This window comes from Pezoporus flaviventris, unplaced genomic scaffold, assembly GCF_033815535.1.
Source record: "Pezoporus flaviventris isolate CSIRO_AGI_PZ_B2104156 unplaced genomic scaffold, CSIRO_AGI_Pfla_v1 ptg000047l, whole genome shotgun sequence".
Classification (NCBI taxonomy): Eukaryota; Metazoa; Chordata; class Aves; order Psittaciformes; family Psittacidae; genus Pezoporus; species Pezoporus flaviventris.
In genome coordinates this window covers 7,742,524-7,767,861 of record NW_026892595.1, presented here as the reverse complement: position 1 = coordinate 7,767,861, position 25,338 = coordinate 7,742,524, and the positions used below count along the sequence as shown (strand labels likewise).

The following is a 25,338-nucleotide window of genomic DNA, read 5'->3' as shown; positions in this document are numbered from 1 at the left end:
GCATGTTCTCGGCAGACTCGCCTGTTTCTAGGTGCTCCATTTTCCAAAGGTTTTTCTCTCCCATCTGTCAGAACTCCACATCCTCTGGTGCTGAGCAGCCCACCAGTGACCCAGCCCTGTGCAAGGACAGCGTTCGTGCCCTAATGACTCCAACATTGTGTGAGCAGAGCATCCCTGCACAGCCCTGGCATGGTGCCCTTGCCCGGGGCTGTGGCAGTGGAGCTGGATTGTCTCCATAATGATGGTTCCTGCATTTTCCAGGTACAAGTGAAACGGGGTCTTGCACATGGGAGCAGAAAGCAGTCGCAGAGGTGCTTCTGCTGGAAATGTCGATGGGACAGAAGGTGGTCATCAGGAGGGGAAGGAGGAAATTGGGGTGATGGATGTGAACCAGGAGAAGCTGTTAGGGGTGCAAGAGGTAAGGGCAAACTTTACCCCTTGCTAGTGTGGTGATGGGCTGTGTGGGAAGAGTGGCTGGACTGGTGGGACCAGGAGATGGGAAGGCAGGGAAGGGAATCTGCAGGGCAGTGAGGACAGGTGGGTGTGGGAAGTGGGAAATGCATTGGGCTGCATGGTGGTGAGGAATTAGCAGAGGTGGGAGGGATATAGGGTTGCCTGGACAAAAGCATTGGTACTGGATTTGATGGGCACAGGTATGGAAAAAGAGCACGGCAGATAAATTATTGCAGCCAGTTTTTTGGCTCATCCCATGTCTTCACAGTGCAGATAGCTTGACTTACCACAACTGGGCTGATGTGGAGAGGCACTAGATTCTTGCAGCAGTTGTTTTGAATGTACCTAGCTTACTTTTAAGGCTAACGGCTTTAAAATAATCAGGTTGTAAGCACTTCAGACTGGGTACCTAGAATGGAGAGGGTTGTTTTCACATTAGTCTGTCTGCATAAATGCTTCTGTCTGGCACATGTCTGATATGAAATGGGAATAATATCACCCAGACGTGAGTGAAGATAAGCTAGTTTAATGTGTTATCTAGATAGTGCACTTTGTAATTTAGAAGCCTGTTAGTAACTTTGTGTTCAGAGCAGTGTTTGGGTAGCTGCTGTCGATAAAGCCCAGGAAGACTAGCATCACCTAGCCTGCACATCCACTGAGGTATGAGTCCTGCAGAATTCAGTAGCCTGAAGTCATGTAATTACAAACTGCAGCAACTTGTGTGTCCGTGCAGGGTGCCTTGATTTTGGCAATTCATGATGTCTGTATGCTTCATTTTGCAGTATGAATCATGTTCCTTCAATGTTTTCTCCTCTGTGCAGTTATACAGAATCACTTACAAAAAATGTTAGAAATAGTTCTGCAGAGGTGGGGCAGGCAAATCATGTGGCAGAAGGACTTCAGGGGCTGTATTCAAACAGTTGAAGGATTGCCACCTTCTACTTTATTTCAAGTAGCAGAGAGTGGGGAGACAGAACAGAGGGCAGACAGGTCTTCTGGTCTCCCACCCAGTACATGGATGCTGTGCCAGGATGCTCTCTGGAACCAGGACTAAAGCAGTCCTGGGGTAAAGTTTGGACTTGATGGTCTTAAAGGTCTTTTCCAACCTATGATTGTAAAGGGTGGATGGACTGCTCCAAACATCATGCAGGGGGGAGAGTGGGAATGGCATGCAAACCATTTCAGAGCATGGACATAAGAGCTGCTTCTGCCACTGCTGAAAGTGTTGGCATTCATCATCGCTGGTACTGGTCATCGTACATGTAGTGGTGGTACCCCCACCACCCTCCAAAATAATAAGGCTTGGGAACCCCTGCCACTAAAGAAACCTGCAGATGAAGGCAGACTATCGACAGAAAACAATGTGCTTCCCCCACTGAGAATGGGCTCTAGAAGCAGCTCAGAGGAAACTCTAGCACCAGATTTCTTCGGGGTGTCTTTCAGGAGTACTGTGGCTTTTCTCAGGGCCAGGATGAGATCCCTGCTTTGGACAGAGCACCCCGAGACAAGGTGCTCTGACGATGTTTCCGTCTGGTGGTCTCATTGTGTCCCGCTTGCCGAGGCTGTGGATCCCCATTGTGTCCGCATACAAGGGGGCTGGTGCTGATTTCCGCCATTCATGCTTGTTTCTTTGCATCCAAGAGTGCTGCTGAGAAGTTTCCAGAGAAAAGCTTGGCCCCTGTTTCCAGTGTTATGAGGAGCTGTACCGGCTGCTGGGGACAAGTCGGAAACGCTGGCAAGATAGCAGGCATCCTCAGGAAGCAAACCCTATCAGAAAGCACTGATGTCATTGGCAAACAAAACAAATGACTGCTGGAAAAACAAACTATTTTCCAGCGTTGTTGATCTTCCCTCAAATTAGCAGCTCTGCTCAGCCTACACTCTTTTGGTCCAGTCTGACAGAGTATGTACAAGACAGCACTGCAGCGATGGTTTTGTTACTCCTGCCAATCCAATGCCTTTGATTTTATTTTTTAGATTTATTTATCTAAGGGAGGGTGGGAAGAGCATCCCAGCACTGCAGCCAGGTTTGGAAAGCTGGCTGGCGTCCTTGTGGACATTATGTGCTGATATGGTTGATGTCCTGCAGGGTTTGCTCAAGCAGGGCCTCTGGCTCTGCTGCCCGGGACAGGTTTGATGTGGGGGAAGGTACCTCCCCATGACTGCACAAGCCGATTATTCACTGTGAGGGTTATGAGACACTGGCACAGGTTGCCCAGAGAAGCTGTGGCTGCCCCATCCTGGCAGTTTTCAAGGCCAGGTTGGACAGGGCTTTGAGCAACCTGGCCTAGTGGAAGGTGTCCCTGTCTGTAGCAAGGAGTTGGAACTGGGTGATCTTTAAGGTCCTTTCCAACCCAAACCAATACTTGGTTCTATGCGTCCTAACAGCGTCCCATCCAGTGGCCATGCCCACCACTGCTACCAGCTGCTGGCAGCTTGTGCCATAGACATGGAGCATATCTCTATGTGGTGGGTCTGGGGAGAGCTCACTGGGGGCTTTGGTGCTGAGGGCACCGTGGCAGGCAGAGGGGTGCAGGCTTCTCTGCCTTGTTCCCATTGTGGAGCTGTGACAGGCACAATGATAGCATCCTGCTCCCAGCCAGGCCTTCCCACCACCCATAGCACCACAGGGCTTTCCCTTCCACACATGGTAAATTTGCAGAGCAGGAAGAGACAGTCGCACTGGCTCCTCATGGTGCATTTCCACACCATTGCACCTCACTACCAATACCAAGCGGAGGTTCAGAGTAAACCCCACAGGCTGGAGGTTACTTATCCACTTGCTTTTGCCTCTCTGATGGCACCATGACTACAGTGGGAGGCAGAGAGAGGGGGTTAAGCTGTGCTCCAAGCCAGTCTGACAATAATAGCAGGAAAAGCACATTTCTTCCTTGCACCTGCAAGTACTCTGTTTTCTGCTGTTTATGGTGGTCACATTGGATCTTTCTCTTGTTAGAAGCTGAACAGCTCTAGCAGCCAGCTGTTCCCCTTGGTCTGCTCGAACCTGGCTCCTATCACAGTCCAGGGCAGCAAGTGGATGGAAAATCAGCCTTTTATGTCAGCATTCAAAAATAACGCACGGAGCTTTTCCTTTCTTCCAAGAGGGAAGTGTCCTGCTCCTCTCTGCTTTCTGCCTGCTTTTACTTACTGCTGGCTCGCTTACTCAGAACGCTTATTAGGCATTTGGAATCCTGTTCTAGCAAGGGATACTCCTAAAATATCTTCAGCATAGAGCTTTAAATAAACAAATAATCTCTTTTTTTAAAAGGTGTGTAGTTGTTACGTGTGTGAAAAGGGAGAAGATTCATAAAGCTCTAGAGACAAACCAGTTTAAGGCTCTCAAGCTGAAAAGCCACTTCTGCAGCGTTCCAGGTTCCCAGTTAAACTGTGGCTCTGCATAAAAACTGTGCATGTTTTTCCATGCTGTGGGCTCTCCTCAGGCAAGTGCTGTGGGCAGTGCAGGGCAGAGGCGGCTAGAGTGTCCCAGTGTGCCTAGGAGCTGCATACCAGGCTGGACCAGAGTGGCTGGCTGGACCGGCTCCACAGTCTGCAGAGCATCCTGGAGACAGGGCGGGAGCAGAAAATGGTTGGGGTGCTGGGTAGGCAAAAAGTGGCCATAATATATGGAGTGCTGCACCACAGAAGCTGGTTTACATTCTAAGCCATCCAATCAACTTCTGTGTGTACGTAGCTTGAGAGTTTTAGTACTAATAAATGCACAGGAGCCAAATCAGTAGTTGCTTCATCTCAAGTAAATAATTGTAAACATCAGTGAACAGAGTTCTTTCTTCTTGCCCATGAAGAACATTAGAAACCAGTGTATAAAGTACTTGTTTGTCAGGATCTTTGCAGAGACTATCTCGTTTTGACTAGCTGACGATGCTGGGCTCCTGGTCCTCAGGTAGACCTACTACTTCTAAGGACACAGAGTACTCACCAGGCATGTTAAATGAACTCTTCGTGTGGGGAAGATCATCTTAACTGTTTTACATAACTGATCTATTTCTGTGTGTTTCACTTCTTTATCCACCTTTTGTTTTAATTTCTTTCTTCTTTGCATCCCAACCAGAAGGAAGTGCAGCAGGAGGGCCAGGAGACCTCCTTGGATGGATAAGGAGCTGCTGAGGAAAATTCAAATGAAAAAAGAGGCTTATAATAAGTGGAAGCAAGGACAGGTGGCATGGGAAGAGTACAGGGATGTTGTCCGGGAAGCTAGGGACCAGGTTAGGAAAGCTAAGGCCCAGTTAGAATTAAACTTAGCTAGAGGTATTAAAGATAACAGGAAGGGATTCTACAAGTACATAGCAAATAAAAAACAGACTAGGGACAATGTAGGCCCCCTCAGGAAGCTCTCAGGAGAACTGGCTACACAGGATTTGGAGAAGGCTGAGGTTCTGAATGACTTCTTTGCCTCAGTCTTCACTGGCAAAGGATCTGATCAAACCACCCAAGTCTTGGAAGGCAGATGCAGGGACTGTGAGAATGAAGACCTTGGGCCCACTGTAGGAGAGGAACTGGTTCGAGACCATCTTAAAAATCTGAACGTGCACAAGTCCGTGGGTCCTGATGAGATCCATCCGCGGGTCCCAAAGGAGCTGGCAAATGAAGTTGCGAAGCCGCTGGCCATCATATTTGAGAAATCATGGCAGTCAGGTGAAGTTCCCGATGAGTGGGAAAAGGGAAAATATAACCCCCATTTTCAAGAAGGAGAAAATGGATGGCCCAGGGAACTACAGAGCAGTCAGTCTCACCTCTGTGCCTGGCAAAATCTTGGAGCAGATTCTCCTGGAAGGCATGCTAAGGCACATGAAAAACAACAAGGTGCTTGGTGACAGCCAGCATGGCTTCACTAAGGGGAAATCCTGCCTGACCAACTTGGTGGCCTTCTATGATGGGGCTACAGAACTGATGGACAGGGGTAGAGCAGCTGATGTCATCTACCTGGAGTTGTGTAAGGCGTTCGACACTGTCCCACACAACATCTTTGTCTCTAAATTGGAGTGACATCAGTTTGACGGATGGACCACTTGGTGGATGAAGAACTGGCTGGCTGGCCGCATGCAAAGAGTTGTGGTCAATGGCTCAATGTCCAGCTGGAGACCAGTAACGAGTGGTGTCCCTCGGGGATCGGTGTTGGGACCGGTCTTGGTTCAACATCTTTGTCACTGACATGGACAGTGGGATTGAGTGCGCCCTCAGCAGGTTTGCCGATGACAGCAAGCTGAGTGGTTCGGTTGATACCCTGGAGGGAAGGAATGCCATCCAGAGGGACCTTGACACGCTTATGAGGTGGGCTGATGCCAACCTCATGAAGTTTAACCATGCCAAGTGCAAGGTCCTACACCTGGGTCGGAGCAATCCCAGGCACAGCTACAGGTTGGGCAGAGAAGAGATTCAGAGCAACGCTGCGGAGAAGGACTTGGGGGTGTTGTTTGATGAGAAAATGAACATGAGCCGGCTTCAGTGTGCGCGCACAGCCCAGAAGGGCAACCGTATCCTGGGCTGCATCAAAAGGAGCATGACCAGCAGGTTGAAGGAGGTGATCCTGCCCCTCTACTCTGCTCTTGTGAGACCTCACCTGGAGTATTGTGTGCAGTTCTGGTGTCCTCAGCATAAAAAGGACATGAGACAGTTGGAACAAGTCCAGAGAAGGGCCACGAGGATGATCAGGGGACTGGAGCACCTCCCGTATGAAGAGAGGCTGAGGAAGTTGGGGCTGTTCATCCTGGAGAAGAGAAGGCTGTGTGGAGACCTCATAGCAGCCTTTCAATATCTGAAGGGGGCCTATAGGGATGCTGGAGAGGGACTCTTCATTAGAAACTGTAGTGATAGGACAAGGGGTAACGGGTTAAAACTTAAACAGGGGAAGTTTAGATTGGATATAAGGAGGAAATTTTTTCCTGTTAGGGTAGTGAGGGACTGGAATGGGTTCCCCAGGGAGGTTGTGAATGCTCCATCCCTGACAGTGTTCAAGACCAGGTTGGACAGAGCCTTGAGTGATATGATTTAGCATAAGGTGTCCCTGCCCATGGTAGAGGGGTTGGAACTAGATGATCTTAAGGTCCTTTTGAACCCTAACGATTCTATGATTCTATGATTCTAGTAATACAGCCCAAGCACGGAGGAATGTATCAGAATGGGTCCATCATTACACACAACCTACAGAATAGATCATTATCTTTCAAGGATTTTGAAACTCTGGGAGAATGGGTATTCTATAGTTGCCATAATTCCATAAAGATGTGAGAGTGATTTAGAAAATAAAGATTGTTGCCAGCCAACTAACTGAGTTTACTGGATCTTTGCTCTAGCAGTGCAGAATTGAGGTCAGCCCCGCTGACCAGGAAGAGAAGTCATGACTGTCCCATGACTTGGAAGTCATTGAGACACAACAGACACGATCATCTCAGGTTGTTGCCAATCATTTTACACAGTGCAGTTGTGTTGTAAAAATAGACTGTGCTTGAAGTCTTAGGGTTTGTATTATTCTAGTTGAGGATTACTGATTACTCCTTATTACTCTGGAGGATTACTCCTTCCAGGAGACCAAGAGGCTGAAAACAAAGTAATCTGTAAAACCAGACTGTTTAGCTGGGGTATGCATGATATTACCTGGGTTTCTCATGTGGTTGCATAAAATTAATTTTTGTTCTCATGCATATTTTGTCCTTGTTCATGTGAACATTTTTTTCTTAATAGAATATGCAGAGCTGTAGGGAGAGGCATGCTGCCTTGTAATCCACCCCCTCCTGCAGCAACTCCAAATGTAATACAGAATACACCTCTCCATGACTAGAAAAAAATTGTTTTTTACAGAAAGTGTGAGCTTACCTCCGGTGCAAAGTGGTTTTATGAGATCACTTAGTGACATCTGAAAGCTGCAATCACCAGTGAATTCTTCAGTGGAACAGGCTGAGTCAGCAGCAGTGCAGCATCTGCTGCTGGGCTGACTGCATGGAGGTGTATTGCCTAGGGAAGGTCGGCACATGATTTGTCAGAATCTGCATGCACTTTGCTTCATCTGTTTGATGCTGAAGAACACTGAAGCCAGAGAATGAGACTTTCAGCTTCAGTAGCCTATCAGCTGATCAAAGATATCTTTCCTTGTTTAAAGCAACCTTCTGTTTGTTTATGGTTTTGTTTTCCAGTGATGGATCCTTCTGGAAAGAGCTTTTTGATGGCACAGCTGTGAGTGAAACCAGCACAACATGTTCAGTGTCGAGGACCTCCTTATTTCTCATGGATACAAGCTGTCAAAAAATCCCCCTGTTTCATATGAGAACAGGTATGATGGATACCGGCAGGAAATCACAAGGAACAGATCTGCTCAGAGAACGCTGAATGGATTTGAGGCAGAATCAAGAGCTGGGGCTTACAGCAAGAAACCTCTGGTGAAAACCAACTCAAGCGGCACTGAAAGCAGCCATGGGAGCCAAGGGAGGCAAGCAGGTCCTGGTTACCACCATGACCTTCAGGGTTTGTCCACTTTTCATACTTCAGAAGGGGGGTAAGTTTCAGCATCATGCCATGGCTTTGCTTTCTCTTCCTTTTGGTGCTGACAGTTAACTAAGCATGACCCTAACCTCTGACACCGCCTTCCTGTACTCCTTTTCTGCTCCCATACTGGTGACCATTTCCATGCAGTGCAAGTCCACACGAAGCAGTGGCACATCCATTCATCTTCTGCTTAGAGGTAGGCCTTTGAGAATATTGGGGTGAGGGGAAGTGGAATATTTAATTTACTGATGTGGTCTATATTAGAAAGGCCTTTCTGATGGGTTTAGAAAAGCTCAGTCCAAGTACAGTGAAAAAAAAGGAGGGAGGCAAAAGCTCTTCCTTTAGTTTTAAAAAACTGAAGCTTCTTCTTCTGCCATATACACACCCTGATTTTTGCTGTGGATTTAGCCACGTGCTGAACACATTAGGGTGTGCCTAAATGCACCAAGGACTTTCTTGGTTTTTTAAGCCTGCTCTCGTGGAGTAAACATGAGAAGGTGCCTGTGAATTTCTTTTTAAAACCACTCCAAGCCAGTGGAAGCTCTTGTCGTCACTCCATAAAATGTGCTTGTACAACCGTGGCTTGCTTAACACGGAGTACGTGCGTGCTGGGGCTGGGGCAGGCTGGGCAGGAAGAGCTGTGTGTACACACCGCTGCTTGGCCATTGTTCTGCAGCTATTTGAGTGCTGCAGATGAACAAAGGAAAGGGGCTAGAGCAGGACTGGAAGCCAGCCCACGTGTGACGATAGTTTACAAGGAAAAGCCCCTTCCTCCTGCCCAGTGGGCCTGAAACTGAAAGCAGGGCAAAACGCTGTTGCCTTGGGAGGTTGTCCTCTTAGGAAGACCTTCATGTGGCAAAGGCATGTGGGCCCTGACTGCTGGGCTTGTCCCTCATGTCTCTTCTGCTTGCAACTCTGCTTGCCTGGAGCAGAAATGGCTCCTGGCTGCCAGCTAGGATAATGGGCAGGAAGAGATGTGAGCTCTGCAAAGCAGTCCTAGGGCAGCACATCCCAGCCGTGATGAAAGTCCCCAGGTGGAACCAGCCCTTCTGCAGAAGGAAGGAGAGGACACAGGTTTAAAGGTAATGAGGAGGATTCTTCATGGTGTGTTATGGGTAAAGTAAGCTGGACAGCAATAAAGTGAGGGAAGACAGTGAGAAAGAATGAGAGGGGAAAAGGTATTGAAGCAGGGGAAGAGGGTGCACAGGGGGGCCAAGGAGGGGTGGTGCTTGGCCTTGGAACCGAGTTTACAGTATGGAGAAAAACTGGTGTGAAGAAGATATATGGCTGTACAAGGCTGGAAGCTACTCCCGTGCTGCTGCTCCCACACCCTGTAAGGTAGAGCCTGTGTGGGTGCATGGTGGCAAGGGAGGACTGCTGCCTCCCTGAATCCCTCTTCTCCGAGTGCATCTCTGGGGGATCACGTATCTGCCCCGTGTTTCAGACATGGCAGAGGTATCTGTAACTGCTCATGATGGCTAAATACAAAATAATGCAATCTGACAATTTAAACGTCTCTAAGACTCAAAATGCAAGGAGTGGAACCTGTCAGTCTGCAGCGTAGTTAAATACTATAGTCTGTTTTTTTAAAATGTCTTTTCCACATTATATAGGGAACACAGCCTTGGAAGTGGCTGTGTCACACCTTCATAAAGATAGAACTCTTTTCTTATTGTCACAGCAAACTCCGATTCCCAGAGAGCCTATTGGGAACTCTTACAAGGCACTAGCAGCTATGAGCAAGGGAAAACCTTTGTCTGAGCCGTGCCTTTCTTGCCACCCCTGGGTGTGCAGAGTACCTCTGGTGCAGAGCATGCCACTGCGCTGCTGGTACAGGAAGGGAGGAGCGAGCCCTCTGGGAGAGATCCAGGAAAGCTGGCTGCAGCTTCAGTGCTGCAGCACCCGTGTTTCAATTGCCGAGCTCCAGCCAGGGTGACAGGCCCCTTCCTGACCCTCAGGCACATCTGAGGCACAGGGCTGCCATGCAGGTGTGAGCTGTTTTGAAACTGAAGGGAAGGGGACCCACTCTGGAATGTTTTGGCCTTTTACAGGTAGGCCATGGTGAATTCCACTGGGGATTTTGATCTCTCCCACTGTCTGGTTTCTGTGCTGTCGTAGGAAATAGATTCCTGGTTCTCAGGCTGGGAAAGAACTGCACGCTGCAGAGATCTGGGAGCCATTTAGGCCTGAAGAGGTGACAACCACCCAGAAAGATCCAGCATGAAGACACTGCTCTTCGGGCACTGCAGGCTTCCTGCAGCAGTTTCCTGGCACTGCCTTCCCAGTGCTGCACCACAGCAGGAAAAGCCCAGAAGAGGCAGAGTGTGTCCCAATTGCCTTCACAGACCTTGACCCAGCTCCATGGCAATCTGGAGCATCACTCGGGCTCCTCAGCCAGGGAATTATCTACACCGTACTCTTGCCCATACCACTCACTGATATAGAAGAGCTAATCACCTTCCAAGCACCACAGAAGGGAGTGACATTGCCCACCTCGTTGCTGCCTACGCAGACAGGTTTGCAGGGCTCAGGGTGTTTCATGATGGCAGGAGATGATGCTGTTGTCTCCACTCATTGTGGTGGTTATGCTGATGAAACTTTGCAGAGGAGGAGGAGGAGGAGACAGGCTTCATAGCAACTGCATGTGGGCACATCACACCGCCCGCTGCTGCTGCCTGGCACCCTGGTGGAGCTGAGAAGTAATGTTTTGCTCCGTCCCGTTGTTCCTCAGGCAAAGTGAAGCGGATGATGGGAGGGCTGTCCTCACTGTCCTTAACTGAGCATGAGGAGGTCTCACAGTAAAGGTTTGGGAAAGGAGACGAGGCAAAAAAGATGGGAAAGCTGACCCTATTGGTAGACATGACAGGGTTCATAGAACTCTCTCCTGCTTCTCTTCTGAGTGGAGAGAAAAGGCACTTTTCTCAGCTGTTTGTGTGGGAGAAACTATGTTGGTAACTAGCAAATTTAGGCAGAAATAGACATCATTAATGAGATCACCTGCTGGAAAAATTAGAAAAGTGTGCTGGTGTTTCCCAATGCTAGGGCTTGGTAAATTTGATGTGAGGATAGGCTCCCAAACCAGAACAGAAGCTGCCAGTGTCCAAAGCAGCCCTCTGAAAAGTTTTCCCCTTGATGCCAAATCCTGGAAATTTCTGAACAGTGCCTCTTGGTTGGGTACAAAGCAGCTCAGGCACCATGGGTTACTGGGGGCCTACTGCCTACTATTTGCATACAGGAAGCCAAAAACAGGGACAAAAACTCCCTCAAAAGCCCTACAGTGGCCTCATTCTGCAGGGTTTTGACTTGAAGCCTGTGCCATACTCCTTCACTTCTAGCCGCATTATGTGCATCATGTGAGGTCCTGCTGGTCAGTCACCCTAGGGGAACTGGGCAGCTTCCACCCATTGCTCTGAGTATGGCAGCTTGGTGAAATACAGGTAGTGCAGATAGTGCAGGGTGGACTGATGGCCTCATTTCTTGCAAAGACCTAAAGTTCATAGAAAGCTAGCAATAGTTTGGGGAGTTATTTTCAGCAGTTTTCATTAGATACAGATTCAGTTTACAGCATTTCATGATAGCAAACTTGATATTCGTTAGAAGCAGGCCTGTTAGAAAACAGTTGTTGATGTTAAAATCTACCTCCTTGGTCCCATGGGACCTCTCTGTCACTGGCACTTACATCTTCCTGGTTGGTCCCATGGGACCGCTCCCTCCTTGGCACCCCTCACAGCTGTGAAGCAGTTGCAAGCAGCTGTGTCCAGGTGTGCATTTGTTTGTGCATCAGTACTGGCACATCATGGGGTGACACAGAATTCTGTAGTAGCATAATCAGAGACTAGCTACTGCTAAGAGGAGCTCTGGGATCTTTTCATTGATAATATGTCCTGGACATGAAGACTGCAGCATGACTGGTGTTTGCCATCTAAAAATGTAGCATTGATGAGGCTGTAGTGGAGCATTTTGAACTTGGGGTGCCCCTTGGATTCTTCTTCCCACCACTTCATTGACCCAAGACCCGAAAGTGTCATCTATCCCAGAAGGAGGCACTCTGCTGCAGTAGTGGCCGTAAGCAGTGCGGTTGTGCAGTGCTGCCCCACTGCCATACCTGCAGTGTGCACATGTGCAGGAGTTGTTTTCCGTCCTTGGAAGGAGAGGAGCCTTCAGGCTGGAGCTAAGCAGGAGTGTCCTTTGGAAGGCTGTGGAGCATCCCCTTTCCACTGCACAGTGCAGTGCCTTGCTCTCCAGAGGTTTATGCTGCCTACAATACAGGCTGGCTGTAACCACTTCTAGCACCTGAGCCAGGAGCTGGAGAGACTGATATTGTCCATCTTGTGAATAGATCATAGAAAAGATCAGGCTTAAAATGCTCTGAATACCTCCTTTTAAATATCTTTTCTGCACTCATGTTGCAATGATGACATGGTACATGTTATGTGGTGGTTTGTATCATGTTCCAAAATTAATTACTGGAGCCTAGTTATTAATATTTTAATCTTTAAAAATAAATTTAATCTTTTAAACAGCTTTTAATAAATGGAGACACAACCTTTCTGTAACTGAAGCTGTCCTAACTTGGGCTAATTTACTTTAATAAATGACTGAGCTTGGATTTTGTTTGTTTTTTAAAAAAGCAAACTAACTAAAACTCTTCTGTTTTGGTGGTTTCCTAGGAAAGAGTCGAGTAATGCTTCCTTCCCTTTCCTGATTTCCTATTAAATCCTTTAAACAGGTAGCCCATTCCGTTCCCATGCTGTTAGTTGAAATTGTTGCATATCTCAATATTATTGTCTACCTTACCTCCTTCCCTGGATGTTTTTATATTTAGGTTAATAAGAATTTGGGTTTGCTTTGATATTTTTGATGGTGAATTAAGCTTTGCAACATCATCTCTGGAAATATAAAGATCAAGATTTGTAGATGCTTTTCTGAAAGACATGCTACCACTGAAGCAGGAATCATTTTAGGGAAGTCTGATGGTCTGTGTTGGGCAAGATGTCAAACTAAATAATCATAACAGTCTCTTCTGATCTTGGAATCTATGACTCTGTACTTTCTGCAATTTCTGCAGACCCTTTTAAAATAATGGATAAAATCAAACAGAAGGAGCAATCTCTCCATTCCCTCCTCGCTAGTGCTAGACACTGTTTGTCACCTTGTTTTGTAAACGCACATACAGATGGTGCCATAGCAATGTGGGGATGAGATGAATAGGTAGATCTGATAATCTCAAAAGGTGGCAGCATTTGTTCAAGTCAGTGTCTCCACATGCAGAGGGGCACAGAAATGTTTGTTGTCCCTGCAATCAAGTTTCCAATGTAGCAGGTATTCTGTTATATCTCACTGATTAATGAAGATGACTTGATGATCTTGAAGGTATTTTCCAACCTGGTTGATTCTATGATTCTATGTCTGTTACTTCCTGAGGTTCAGCAATTGAACTGTACTTTGCGCTTTAGCAGCAGAACATTTTGTTCAGATGTTAAGTCTTAATCCAGTTGAATTAATATGAACAAGATGCTCGTTATCCCAGTTTGGTTTTTAAACTTTTATAGTCATGGATGAAGTTAATATACACAAAAGAAAATTGCTGTGGGTTTGGATTGCTTAATTTTCATTCTAAATTTTGAGTTGTATTAAGTTTTTACAAACTACTATTTAAATAGATGAGGTTTTTTTTAGTAAAAAAGAGCCAGATGACTGTTTATATACCTTGGGGTGGAGGGAAGAGAAAGAAATTCTTGGGTTCTATCTACATACTTGTCCTATTTCTGTCAATTTTGATTTTTCTTTCCACTCTTATGCTGGTGGCAACCACAGAGTGTAAAGGCAGTTATATTGTTGGACACCTCAGGTACAAGAATAGAGAACACAGTTCAAGTAGAAGATGAATTAATTATTTATATAGAAGGGTACCAGTTTTGTTCCACAGTAATATGTAAAACAGTTTACACCATTCAGAACACACAAAGAGCTTATTCTGTTCATGTAAATCTGTGTTCTGGATTTTTAATCCATAGTAAAATGACTCATGTCTTTCATATTTCAGTAATCACAGAATCGTTAGGGTTGGAAAGGAATGGATTGCTGGAGTTAATCCCTCTTTTATATGGGAAATTTATACTTCTTTTGAGGTATTTTAGATTTTAAATATTGGTTCCCCCTTAATCAGAATTGTGCTGATGCATCACCGTTGTTGTGGCATGTGTCATTTAATCCAAAGTATTTTGAAGGAATTTATTCCCTTGGAAAAATGAAAAGAAACAACACTGGAAACAACATGTAAAATTTCAGTTCTTGCAGTAGGATGCAAATCGTGTTTCTTACAGAATATATCTTATGAAATAGCCCTCTATCTGCTCTACTTACCTCTGCTTTTTGGATTACTGTTAAACTTGTGTATCACAGTAGTCCCCTTGACATCTATAGATTTTGATGTAGCAGAGTGCAGAAATAAGTTTCGCACAATCATTTCTGGTTTTATGGTGTCCATTGAGGAGGGCTGTGCATGCTTGCACAGCATGTAACTGTGTGCATTTGTTTCTCTCTCTAACGGCTTTTTGCATAGCTAACAATGTGCCAGCAGAGCATTGGTCCCTTCCTTTACTCGCATTAATGACTGACTTTTAAATCCTCTCATTAAAGTCATAATATCATCTGATTGCAAATAGATTACACAAACCCCATTGGCATAACTCCACATTTGACCTCCTAATGTGCTTTACTCATAAAAGAAAAGGCGGGCATCTGTGCAAACGGCCTGTGACACTGTTTCTTTTTCAGGGTGTATGACAGGCCTCAATTAGCACGGTCTTCCCAGCCCAAGACTGATAAAGATCTTGCCTACTGGAGAAGACGAGGACAGGACTTCAGTGTGCTCCTGAGCTATTCCCAGAAAGCCGGTGTGGAAATGAAAGGCCTGGCTGCAGCCCCGGGGGCACCCCAGCACCCCAAGGAGAGTCAGCTGAAGGTGGGCACAGGTTCAGGGCACAGCAGAAGACGTGGCTTGCAGGAGAGCTGTGAAGTGCCCAGTGACTGCAGATGGCAAAGTATGGGAATGGAAAGCTGGAACCAGCCAAAAAAGGTAGGGAGACAAATGTCTGAGGGTGACAGGGAGAAGCTGCTTCAAGAGCTGTATTCACTGACTCTGGGAGACAATGTACTGAGCACCCGCAACAAGGGGAAATCACAATCATTGCCAAGGGTCCTTTCACCCGAGAGCATGAGGTGTGTGGAAATGCCCTCCCTGACCAACAGTAACAACTCACTCAGCGTAAATAAAGCCCCCTCGTATCCCCCAAACAAACTGAGTGTGGAACCAGCCAAGCCCCACGAAACAGGAGGCCATCTCCTTCCCCTGGTGAAACCCAAGTATGGGAAACCTCTCAAGCCTCCCTCCTATGAACTGCAGCGGCAGACCAGAGCACCTGCCCATGCTGTGGGTTTCCAGGACCACTACCAGAAAGATGAACCCATCTCTTACTTAGCCAAAGTTAATGAGCCAAGGCAAGAGGCTTGCATTCATGACTCTGGTTTGGAGCCCCCAGTCTATGTACCTCCTCCTTCTTACAAATCCCCACCTCACCAAAACGTGACCCCGCATCCTCTCAGTGAAGTGCCTAACACAGACACATATGCCAGCAGCAATCAGCAGGGTCCTGCAGAGCGGGTTGTCCCCTGCCAACGACCAGCCATGAATACTTCTGAAGAAGGGGTTGACCCTTGCAAAGACAACCATCTTCCTCACGGGAAGCAAAGCCATGTACGGCGCTCTGCTGACTACCTGCGTTCTGTTCAGTATATTCCCTTTGATGATCCTCGGATACGACATATTAAAATTGCACCACCTGAAAGTCTTCAGGACAACACTAAATACACTGAAAATGCACGTAGTCCCAGTTCTGGTGCTTTGCAAGAGAGAGATCTTGAAGTACAGTACAACAGTGCCTTTCTGGATGCATCAAACTTGTCCAATTCTGCAAAGGGCGAAAGAACTTCCATCAGCTCCACCCATAGCAACAGATGGTTGGCACCGTCCATCCAAGATCAGGAAAACTGTGCCTTGCTGGACCAAAGAGACGGTTGTAGCACAACTAATCACAGCCCCTGTAACGAAGCCAGTGTGGAGTACACAAAAGGCAAACTTTCTGTAAGAAATTCACATATGGACAGCACCTGTGAGACTGTTACAAAAGTGAAAAAGTTTGAACCTGGAACTGGGATGCAGAGTAAAAAAAGTTCAAAGAAAAAAATGAATGAAACTATATTTTGTTTGGTATCTATCCCAGTTAAATCAGAATCCAATCTGCCAGATACAGATAGGAACAACAACATAACCCAGAGCCCTGGTAAGAATGGGTTTGATAACAATGGGGCTTTGCAAGAACAAAGTCTCTTAAGTATGTCTTCAACGGACTTGGAGTTACAAGCGCTTACAGGAAGCATGACCAATAAAAATGAGTTACAAAAACAAGAGCTGTGGAGACCAGAAGAGTTCAAACAAATGAATGACCTCAGATTTATTCAGCCTGCAAAACACAGAGAGCTCAAATACTCTGGCTCCTGGCCAGGTGATCAGTACAAAGACCAGCAGACACAGACCAGTTTCACAGAAGAACCTAAAAGCCCGCAATTTTTCCATGGTACAGAGCCTGAGCAGCCCAGTAGTAACAAACCACTGTCTCCAAAGCTTCTAGGTTGTACGCTATCCACGATAGGGTCAAACCAGACAGAGTTACCTTCTGATGAGAGAAGCTGCAGGCAGAGCACTTACGGTATGAAGGGTCAGATGTACCTCAGCCAGTCTAGCAACAGTGCATTTTCCAGGACTGCCACCTCAGTCCTTCATGCCCCCTCCCCAAAAGTGCTCCGGAGCCAGCCCATGTCTGCCCAGGAGAGGGAAACTGGCCTTCTCTCCAAGGGAGATGTAATTAAGGGAGAACCAGGTGCTCCCTGCAACAGTAAAGAGCTGTTTGGTCAGTTCCTGTTGAAGCCTGTAAGTCGCCGTCCCTGGGATGCAATAAGTGAGCTAGAAAGTTTTAACAAGGAGCTGCAAGAGCAGGAGGAGAGCACAAGCAGTGAAGAAGATTTGGAAAGTGCTGTGGCTTCCCTGCAGGCAGGTGCCCTTAGGCAAAGGAGGGCCTCCAGAAATGAGAAGTTGAACCAGGAGCCAAAACACAGTGGGAAATCGGAAATGGTTGTGCCAGAAGGGCCTGTATTTAAGTCAGGAAGAGTTAAAAGTAAGTCTGAAAGTTGGAGTGTGGGGACGGAGCATGGTGGCGAGCCAGGCAGCATTGGTTCTCAAGGCTCTTTGCAGCCAGGAGGGAGCAGTGAAGGAGTCAGACCAGCAGATGGAAGTCTGATAACAGAAATGAGGATGGGGGAAGCCAAGAACATAAAAAGCAAGCAGCCAGTTGACATGGAGCCTCTCCAGAGAGTTTTGTCCAGTAGCCCAAGCAGTTCATGTCACAGTAATCCTTTCAATAACCCTGTCTTGCAGGCTATGAGTGAAGACCAAAATTACCTAGACTTTGTTAAGCTGAGCAAAGGTGCAACTCCCACAAATGATGCAGTATTAGAGAGAGGCTCGGTAGTATGCTTGTCACTAACGAAGAGGAACCATGGACGCTCAGAGCCAGATTTGAGGTCAGTGGGACTTGATGTAGCCCCAGGACCCGGTGCTAACAGTTCCGATTACTCTTCAAATGCAAATGCAGTGGAAATCCCTGTGAATGAGTCATTGCAGGCAAGAGCTGCAAGGATTTTAGGTATAGATATAGCAGTGGAGTCTCTCCTTCCAGATGACCGCCTTGAGCCCCACCCAAGCACTAGCCCTGCAAATGGTGCCCAGGACTTTGGGTCATCAGTGGGGAGCGCAGTAAGTGACAAAGGAAAAAAAAAAGAGGGTTCTTACGAAGGCAGACGAAAGTGTGGCTGGACAGAAAGTGCTCTTTTTGTCAGAGTAGGAGGCCGATCTTTATACCCTGATGAATGCAAGACTGCTCACCAGGAAACCAGTGCTAAACCACAGGTAACAGAGCAAGTTCTTGAACAACCTGCGAGTCCCAGCCAAGGTGAGGACCAAAACTTGGTTTGCAAGTCAACTGTGTATCCACATTCAGAAAAGAGAGTGAGAAGCACTTCAAAAGTGATAGAGACACTCCAAGGCAAGCTCACTTCTCCACCTAGCCGGACTGCCATGGATCGCTTAGTACGAATGAAAGAAGTTGACTCTGTGTCCCGGATGAGACGCCTGAGCATTAAGAGCGCAGACTCAGGAGAGGAGGTGGATGAGGAGAAGCTGTCGAGGGTACAAGAGGAAAGAGGAAGCAAACTGGCAAGCTCAGGGGCTGTTTCCAAGCGTGTCATCTCTCTCAGTGAAAACGGATATTTAGGTGGAATGGACAAGAAGAAGATCAACAAAGATTTTTCTTTAGGTAAGACCCTATTACAGGAGATCCGGGTGCATGCTGTTTTCTTATGTAATGGGCATGATCGATTTGCTTATGCCCACATAATGCTGCTCAAATAGTTACAGGCTGTAGGTGGTACTACCCCCATCTGGTTGTCACACCTTTGCTCTCCCTGTGGAAGAGATGAGTGTTCTCTGACCGCATTTTAGGAAAAGGTACTTTAAAACTCACTTGTGATACTGAAACTCATTCACAGAGACTGGAGCGCCCTCTGAGGTCTTATCTCTGTCTAATTGTTTCAGAGAACAGCCAGCTTCAAACAGCAGAGTTGAAAGATAGTCACTCTAGTGCCAGTGTTTGGGAATGTGATGATTTAATCATAGCCTCTCCTTGAATACCCATTTTTTCCCTCTCTTAAGTAGACACGTACTGTATCAGAGTTCAGAAGAAACTAAAAATAAAAGTCTGATGTTCTTCTGTGAAGCCCCTGGGAAATGGCTGCATTGAGAGGCCTGGAAAATTCTCTCTCATGAATATTTTCCAGCTCAGATGTTGGGAATAATTGTTATCCCCAGGTCAAATGGAAAGTTGACCTTCTCAGTGAACACCTTTTGTGTTTTGTTTTTTTTTTGTGGGGGGGGGTTGGTGTGTGTTCCTCATCTCTCAAAAGTATAGAAACTTGTGTAGTCCATATGCATCCCCAAAGTGTATGAGCTGTTCTGTCTTCAAAATGGTTTTCATATGGCCTTGTGTTGAACACTGAAAATCAGTTGTTGCCATAGATCTGTGTTAAAGGATAAATCTCCCAAGCCACCTGTCTAGTCCATTAAATTAATTGGAGTGAGCAAATGTATGGTGTGAAGGTTGTTAAATGAATATTAATCTCCTCCTTCCTTTTACTGTCCTCTCTGTAACAGCTAACACTTTCCCTTGAAATCTGCACAGGTTATTCATTAAACTTCACCGATATAAATCTGTTCACAGTCTTCTAGCACAGAGGGACAGAAACTAAATAGAGCATACTTTAAAGTGGATTTATGTATTTCCATCTGAAGAGAAATATTTGTATTAGTTCTAAGTATTGACTCCTGCAGTCTTGCAGCCTTTCCCTTCTTGTCTTCTTTCTCTGTCTCACAGCTCTATGTCTCTTTCTGTTCTGAACTGTATTTCTCAAGAGCAGATTTTCCAAACAGGCTAATTCAGCTTTCTTGTACCCATCAGGTCTAGTATGCCCTACATGAATTTCTTATGCTTTTCTCCCTTGGGGTTTCTGCTGGAGTGAAGAAAATAACTGCTATGGTGACATGACTTCAGGGATGTATCAAAACAGATAATGTGTGTTTATTGGAGATTTATTCTGCAGTAAATTAGGTCTAAATTTATCCCTCTTGCTGACAATGCCAGGCTTGTATTCTGCAGTGTGTTCCTGTTGCAGCAGTTCCCTCACAGACGTAACAGCCCTCCCCATTCCTGGATAAGCGTGGTGGATGTCCCTTCCTGTTGCACACATCCAGTACCACAGGGTAGCACACACTCACATGGGAGGGGAAAGCATCTACACCACTGGTCTCTTCCCATCCAAAGAGACCCTGAATTGTTGATGGTCACAGGATCTTCACCTCACCTTAATGAGGCACGACTGAAGATTCATGTTTGTAGAAAGGCCTAATATTGTGTCTTCCTCTGTTAACTCTCACTCCAACTTCCAGATTAGCTTACTGGTACCATTGACAGACAAAATGAGAATTAAGCATAGAATCAGAATGGTTTGGGTTGGAAGGGACCTTCAAGATCATAGAATCATAGAATCATAGAATAGTCAGGGTTGGAAAGATCAGCTAGTTCAAACCCCCCTTCCACAGGTAGGGACACCTTCACTAGACCAGGTTGCTCAAAGCCCTGTCCAACCTGGCCTTGAACACTGCAAGGGATCAGGCAGCCACAGCTTCTCTGGGCAACCTGTTTCAGGGTCTCACCACCCTTATAGTGAAGAGCTTCTTCCTAATATCTAATCTGAATATACCCTCTTTCAGGTTAAAGCCATTCCCCCTTGTCCTATCACTACATGCCCATGGAGAAAGCCCCTCTCCAGGTTTCTTGTTGAAAACCTTTGTATTCATAGCTTTTAAAGAGTATTGCCAAAGGCCATACTATTTGGAGTGAGGTAGGGTGATGCTACTCTTATAATTGCAGAATGGGCCCATCATAGAGGCTAGAGCCCTTAACAGAAACAGGCTTTCACACGTATAATGCAGCTTGGCATATGAACAGTCATCTCAGAGTAAAAGCTCTGATGAAACTCAGTGCAAGAAGCTCATCTTACTATGCAAATACTGCCATTAGAAGAACATCACCAAATTTTTCCAAATGCAGTGGATATATTTTCTCCTTTGCTGTTTGAAGACTGCTTCCATGAGGCTGCTGATCTGGCTTTGTTGCTGTACAAAGCATTTAAAATGAGCTTAACCAAATGTTGAATAAACATTTCTGTTCAGTGCTAGAACTCCAATGTTTGTCTCCCTTGAAGTGAGCCTGGGCCGTAGCCTGGCCCATTTCTGTCCTTGGTTTAGGTGCTGAGGGCATGGGTCAGCTTCCAAGGAATAAACTGAGCCACACAGAGACTCCCATGTCTTGTGGCCTGATTGTCTCCCCCCCCGCCCCCCTGACTCCCCAAAACAGTGAGCACCTGCAGTTTTGTGGAGAGTTTTATTAGTGTGAATTCATCTGACCTTAGGAAAATCAGGTTTCTGGATGTAAATCCATTTTTATTGTTAGGTCAACCTCACTCAGAACAATTCTAGCAGTTTAGATGGCAAAATATTTACAGTGAAAAAGATGTTACTGCTTTAGAGACATCTTCCCACACAATCAGTTCATTACGCTTAGAAAGATGCAGCGTTATCCTGGAGTGCACTAACCCTCGAAAACATTTTCTCCTTGATTTTTTTTTTTTTTTTTGCATTCACATGGCATCTGTTTTTGAAGTTCGGAAATGCCAGAGGAGGCTTTATAGTGATAAGCAGTTCTGAAAACACGATGTTGCTGGCACAGACTCCTTTCTTGACTGACCTAGCAATTTGAAGAGAGTAGGCAAGAGCAGTGATAAAGGATCCTGCAATAGGAATCCACGCACTGGGGCCAAATCCAGAAGTTCTTCCTTAGCCAGCCCCACCTTGATGTGAGTCTGGATGCTGCAGATGGACAGTTGCACACTGGAGTAGAAGTTTCCCTCTGAGGATCTTTATGCTTGTTTGAATGAAGACATTCACTCACATCAATATAGAAGTCCTGAGGGTTACTGTTTTACTCCAAAGTGTGATATTTATTTGTGCAACTATTTTCACGCTCAACTGTTTAAACACAAGTGCTGTGGGAGTACAGCCTACAAGAGGGACATTTAAGGTTCACACAGATGCCCAAATTGCCTAAGCAGCAAGTAGCACATGGTAGCATGGGCTGCAGTGCTGGTTTGTCCAGGCCCTTCCTCCATGCTGTGACTGTGCATCCCCAGGAGCCCAGGATAAGTCAGATGCATGCATGATGGCGGAGGGCATATCTCACAAGGCAAAGCCTGTTCAGTGCAATCCTTACCCAAAGTCACAAAGGTGAAGGAAAGGGCTCCTGTCTGCTCACTTCGTGGCCAATGTTGGGATAAATCCAATTAAAAAAATCTGATAAAAGAGTATGTTTGGTGATTCAGGAAAAGAAAAACAACATATGGTCTGTCCTGTGAACTGATAAGCAGTGGGCTGAAAATGAAGAGCAGTGCTAGTAAGCCAGTAAAGTGCTTTAGTGAATAATGTTCAAAACGTGAGCTGCAGTTCTGCAGACTGAAGTGAGACAGACTAGCCATAGTGATGCAACACAGCTGTGCTTTCCTGTATTCTGCTGAATTAATCTGAAACCAAGGATTTGCAATTGAATGAAAAGACCCTGATGGTTGGATGGCATCATCACTTCTTCAGCCAGTCTTAAACACCCTGCTAGGATGCTTAAAACATTTACTTGTCCTTAGCGTTCAGTACAAGGCGGGGGGGGGGGGGGGGGGGCAAATGTTAAGTCTTCTCTCCTTTTCAAAGCATCTGAAAACTAGAAGTAGTCACTTAGCATTCAGTGCACATGTTCCTACCCACCCAAGGCTTTCCAAATTCTATCTCCATGCATTTGATCCAAGTTATTCCCAAATTACACTTGACTGCATATAGAATTTGGGTCAGGAATGTAGCATGTATCTTTAAGGCTGTAAGTCCAGTTTTAGCTTCTTTTCTAAAATAAAAACTAGGGAAAAGATGTCTCATTTCCACAGCTAGCAACATTGAATAGATTTCCCGATACATTATTAACAATATTTTCTTGGTTTTTTTTCAGATACATATGACCCCACCAAAGTTGAAAAGGTGTGAGATGAATGAAGAGAATAGAGAGACTTCTGTTCAACTAAGAATGTTTCACTGATGTATTTTCTTTCTTTTCTGGGTGCTCTTTGTTTGTTTTTTTTGTTCTTTGATGCTTGGAAATTGCCTCCATTTGTGGTGTTCATGGTGTACTGATAATGCCTTTACCACTGCCACTAGGAATTAGCTATTTGTATCTGAACCTGTTGCGGAGACCACAACAAAATCTGACTTATACATTGGAACCATCTGGCTTTGTAGCATTAAAACTTAATTCCAACTGTTGGAAATGGGTTTTTATCTGAACTCTATTTCAGTCTTCAGTGGGGACAATGAAATGCATGAAGTGAGGCTTTTGAGCTTTCTCTTTGGTGTAAATGTAAACGTGGGAGATTAGTGAAATGATTTTTTAAAGAATGTGAATTTATAAGCTAAACTTCTAAGTATCTACAGTCTAAACTTTGTTTAACTTAAGGGATTTTTGGCCATAAGTAGAAAGTGCTGCTGCACGACGTCAGAGAAGGAATGTGAGAGAATGATAGCGAAGACCAATTGTGAAATTATTTCTAACTTCCAGAGTTTGAATTTACTCAGATTAAATACTTGCTTGCCACCTAGGGAGAAGAAAAACAAAAACCCCAAAGCTTCTAAAAGATGGAAGACTTTTGTAGTACAGTGTACAGAATGTGTAATTATAGTAGCTGGCAACTAGTGTTTCAAACCAATGCAAAGTATACCACTGGCTGTTTTGCACTCAGTATTACCTATTTTTGTTTTGCTGTTTAGAAATTCTTTATATGAAAGAATAGTAGCTGGTTTAAAATAGCCCATTTTAACAAAGTAACTATATTTCTTGTTACAAAATACTATCTATTTTTCTACGATGTAAACAATTGCTAACAAGTGGCAAGTATAAAGAAGTATTATTATTATTGTTATATTTTAAGACCTACCCCTCTGAGTGAAGGTGCCCCAAGCAGATTTCACTTGTATATCTTAATGCACACTCCATATTGCCACATACGCAGTAGTGCCACCTTATTTTGTTCTAAAAAGAGCCATCTATGTATGTATGTACTACAGTGTTTTTTCCCCGCTCAACCTTTGGATCATTCTTGGAACCACTTTCTGAAACACAGCTGAGAACTGTCTGGGCTGGTGTTGCTGCCATTATATTCCTTGGCAGCCATGATGAAAACATGGGTTTGGATCTCAGTCCCAGTGTCTCTGAGTGGCTCAGACAAAATACCTGGTTTCTTTCTTTTACTTTATTCTCTTTCTTACAGATTATGGGTTTGAATTGGGCCAGTGTATAAAAAATAAACAGAACTGCGTTTAATTCTTCCCTGAAGTCAATTGATGTTGCTGGGGAGAGTTCAGGTGTCTTCTTGATGGCATTTAAATACATGGCTTTAAGTGTATTTTATCTGCACACACAAATGCATGAATTACAGAAGCTACAATAAAGCCTATGCATTCTGCTCCTTCTAAATTAGCCTGCATAGTATGTGTATCTTTAAAGCCTTTATGTCCACTCCTGTGTGGTTTTTTTGTAAGTACCCGTGTCCTGACATTCTTCTAATGACTTGTTCATGTACTTCACCGGTCTATTTTACTGGCCTTTTCTGTTTTTTTAGCATAATTTTATTTTTAAAAATCTAGTTTCTTGAAATATTTTTCCTAAGTTTGTAATTTTGAAAGAACGATGGGGAAAAACACTCATCCTGTGTTTTGGCAGAAAGAATTTCTTGTCTGTAACACATGATTCTGTTACATATGGACTATTTAAAGCTTGTTTGAAAAGAAAATGTGGTCTATAATTTATTTTATTAACTCTTGTGTGTGTTGTTGTTGTTGACAAACACCTTTCTTCATCACCATCTTCTGCATCTAGGCACTAGTAAATAGATACAAAGCACTTTTTGTCCACCCTAGCCTCCTCCCTAATTCTGCCCATAAAAAAAAAAACTAATTCTGAGAAGGAACTGCTTCAACTTTCATCATCCCACTTATTAGTAAATCTGTGATGCCTAGCAATAAATTGAAAGTTTTAATTTGTCCTTGGTTTCTGGAGAACTGTAAATTGTCCCATATAACCAGTCGGCCTACCTTCAGTTCATTTCTTGGTGCAACAAGATTTTTCCGTGCATTGTATGTTCTGATGGAGAGGGGGTTAACTGATTCTGCAACGTGCCTGTCATCCCTCATGTCAAGTAATTACTTTTCCAATGTACATAAACAGCCAAGATCTTAAAAAAAAAAAAAAAAGAAGAAGAAGAAGAAAGAAGAAATAGAAAGCAGCAATATTTCAGGGAAGATTTTATTGGCCAAGAATGAGAAATTAAACCCGAGGAAGTTAGTAAGCTGCATTAGTATGTGACTGGTCAGTGGATGAAAGACTGGAGTCAGTACTGCTTTAAAAATGGTGTATTCCTCTAACAGCATTTGTTGTTTCATATTATACTATGATACAGGCAACTGAGAAATACATGGAGTATAGTTTTATGAATAACTGTGCCTGAGTGTTTCTACAGTACCTCTGCCATAATTAAAATGACAACTATCAGAATGGGCTGGATGGCAGC

The 25,338-nt window shown here is 45.1% G+C and overlaps 1 protein-coding gene across 6 annotated transcripts in view; it reads left to right on the top strand.

Moving 5' to 3' along the window:
• Window positions 1-24,577, top strand: part of JCAD (junctional cadherin 5 associated) — a 63,137-nt gene extending 38,560 nt beyond the window's left edge. For 2 of the 6 annotated variants that reach the window (XM_061468161.1, XM_061468162.1), the window contains exons 2-5: window positions 7,602-7,641; window positions 7,739-7,960; window positions 14,731-18,383; window positions 22,728-24,577. In XM_061468161.1, the coding sequence (XP_061324145.1) occupies window positions 7,604-7,641; window positions 7,739-7,960; window positions 14,731-18,383; window positions 22,728-22,762 (3,948 nt within the window). In that variant the 5' untranslated portion in view covers window positions 7,602-7,603 and the 3' untranslated portion in view covers window positions 22,763-24,577. Of the gene's footprint in view, window positions 1-7,601; window positions 7,961-8,058; window positions 9,033-10,068; window positions 10,467-14,730; window positions 18,874-22,727 lie in introns of those variants that run through there. The other 4 variants (XM_061468163.1, XM_061468160.1, XM_061468164.1 and 1 more) reach the window with 4 other exon arrangements.
• The last annotated feature ends 761 nt before the right edge of the window (window positions 24,578-25,338 follow it).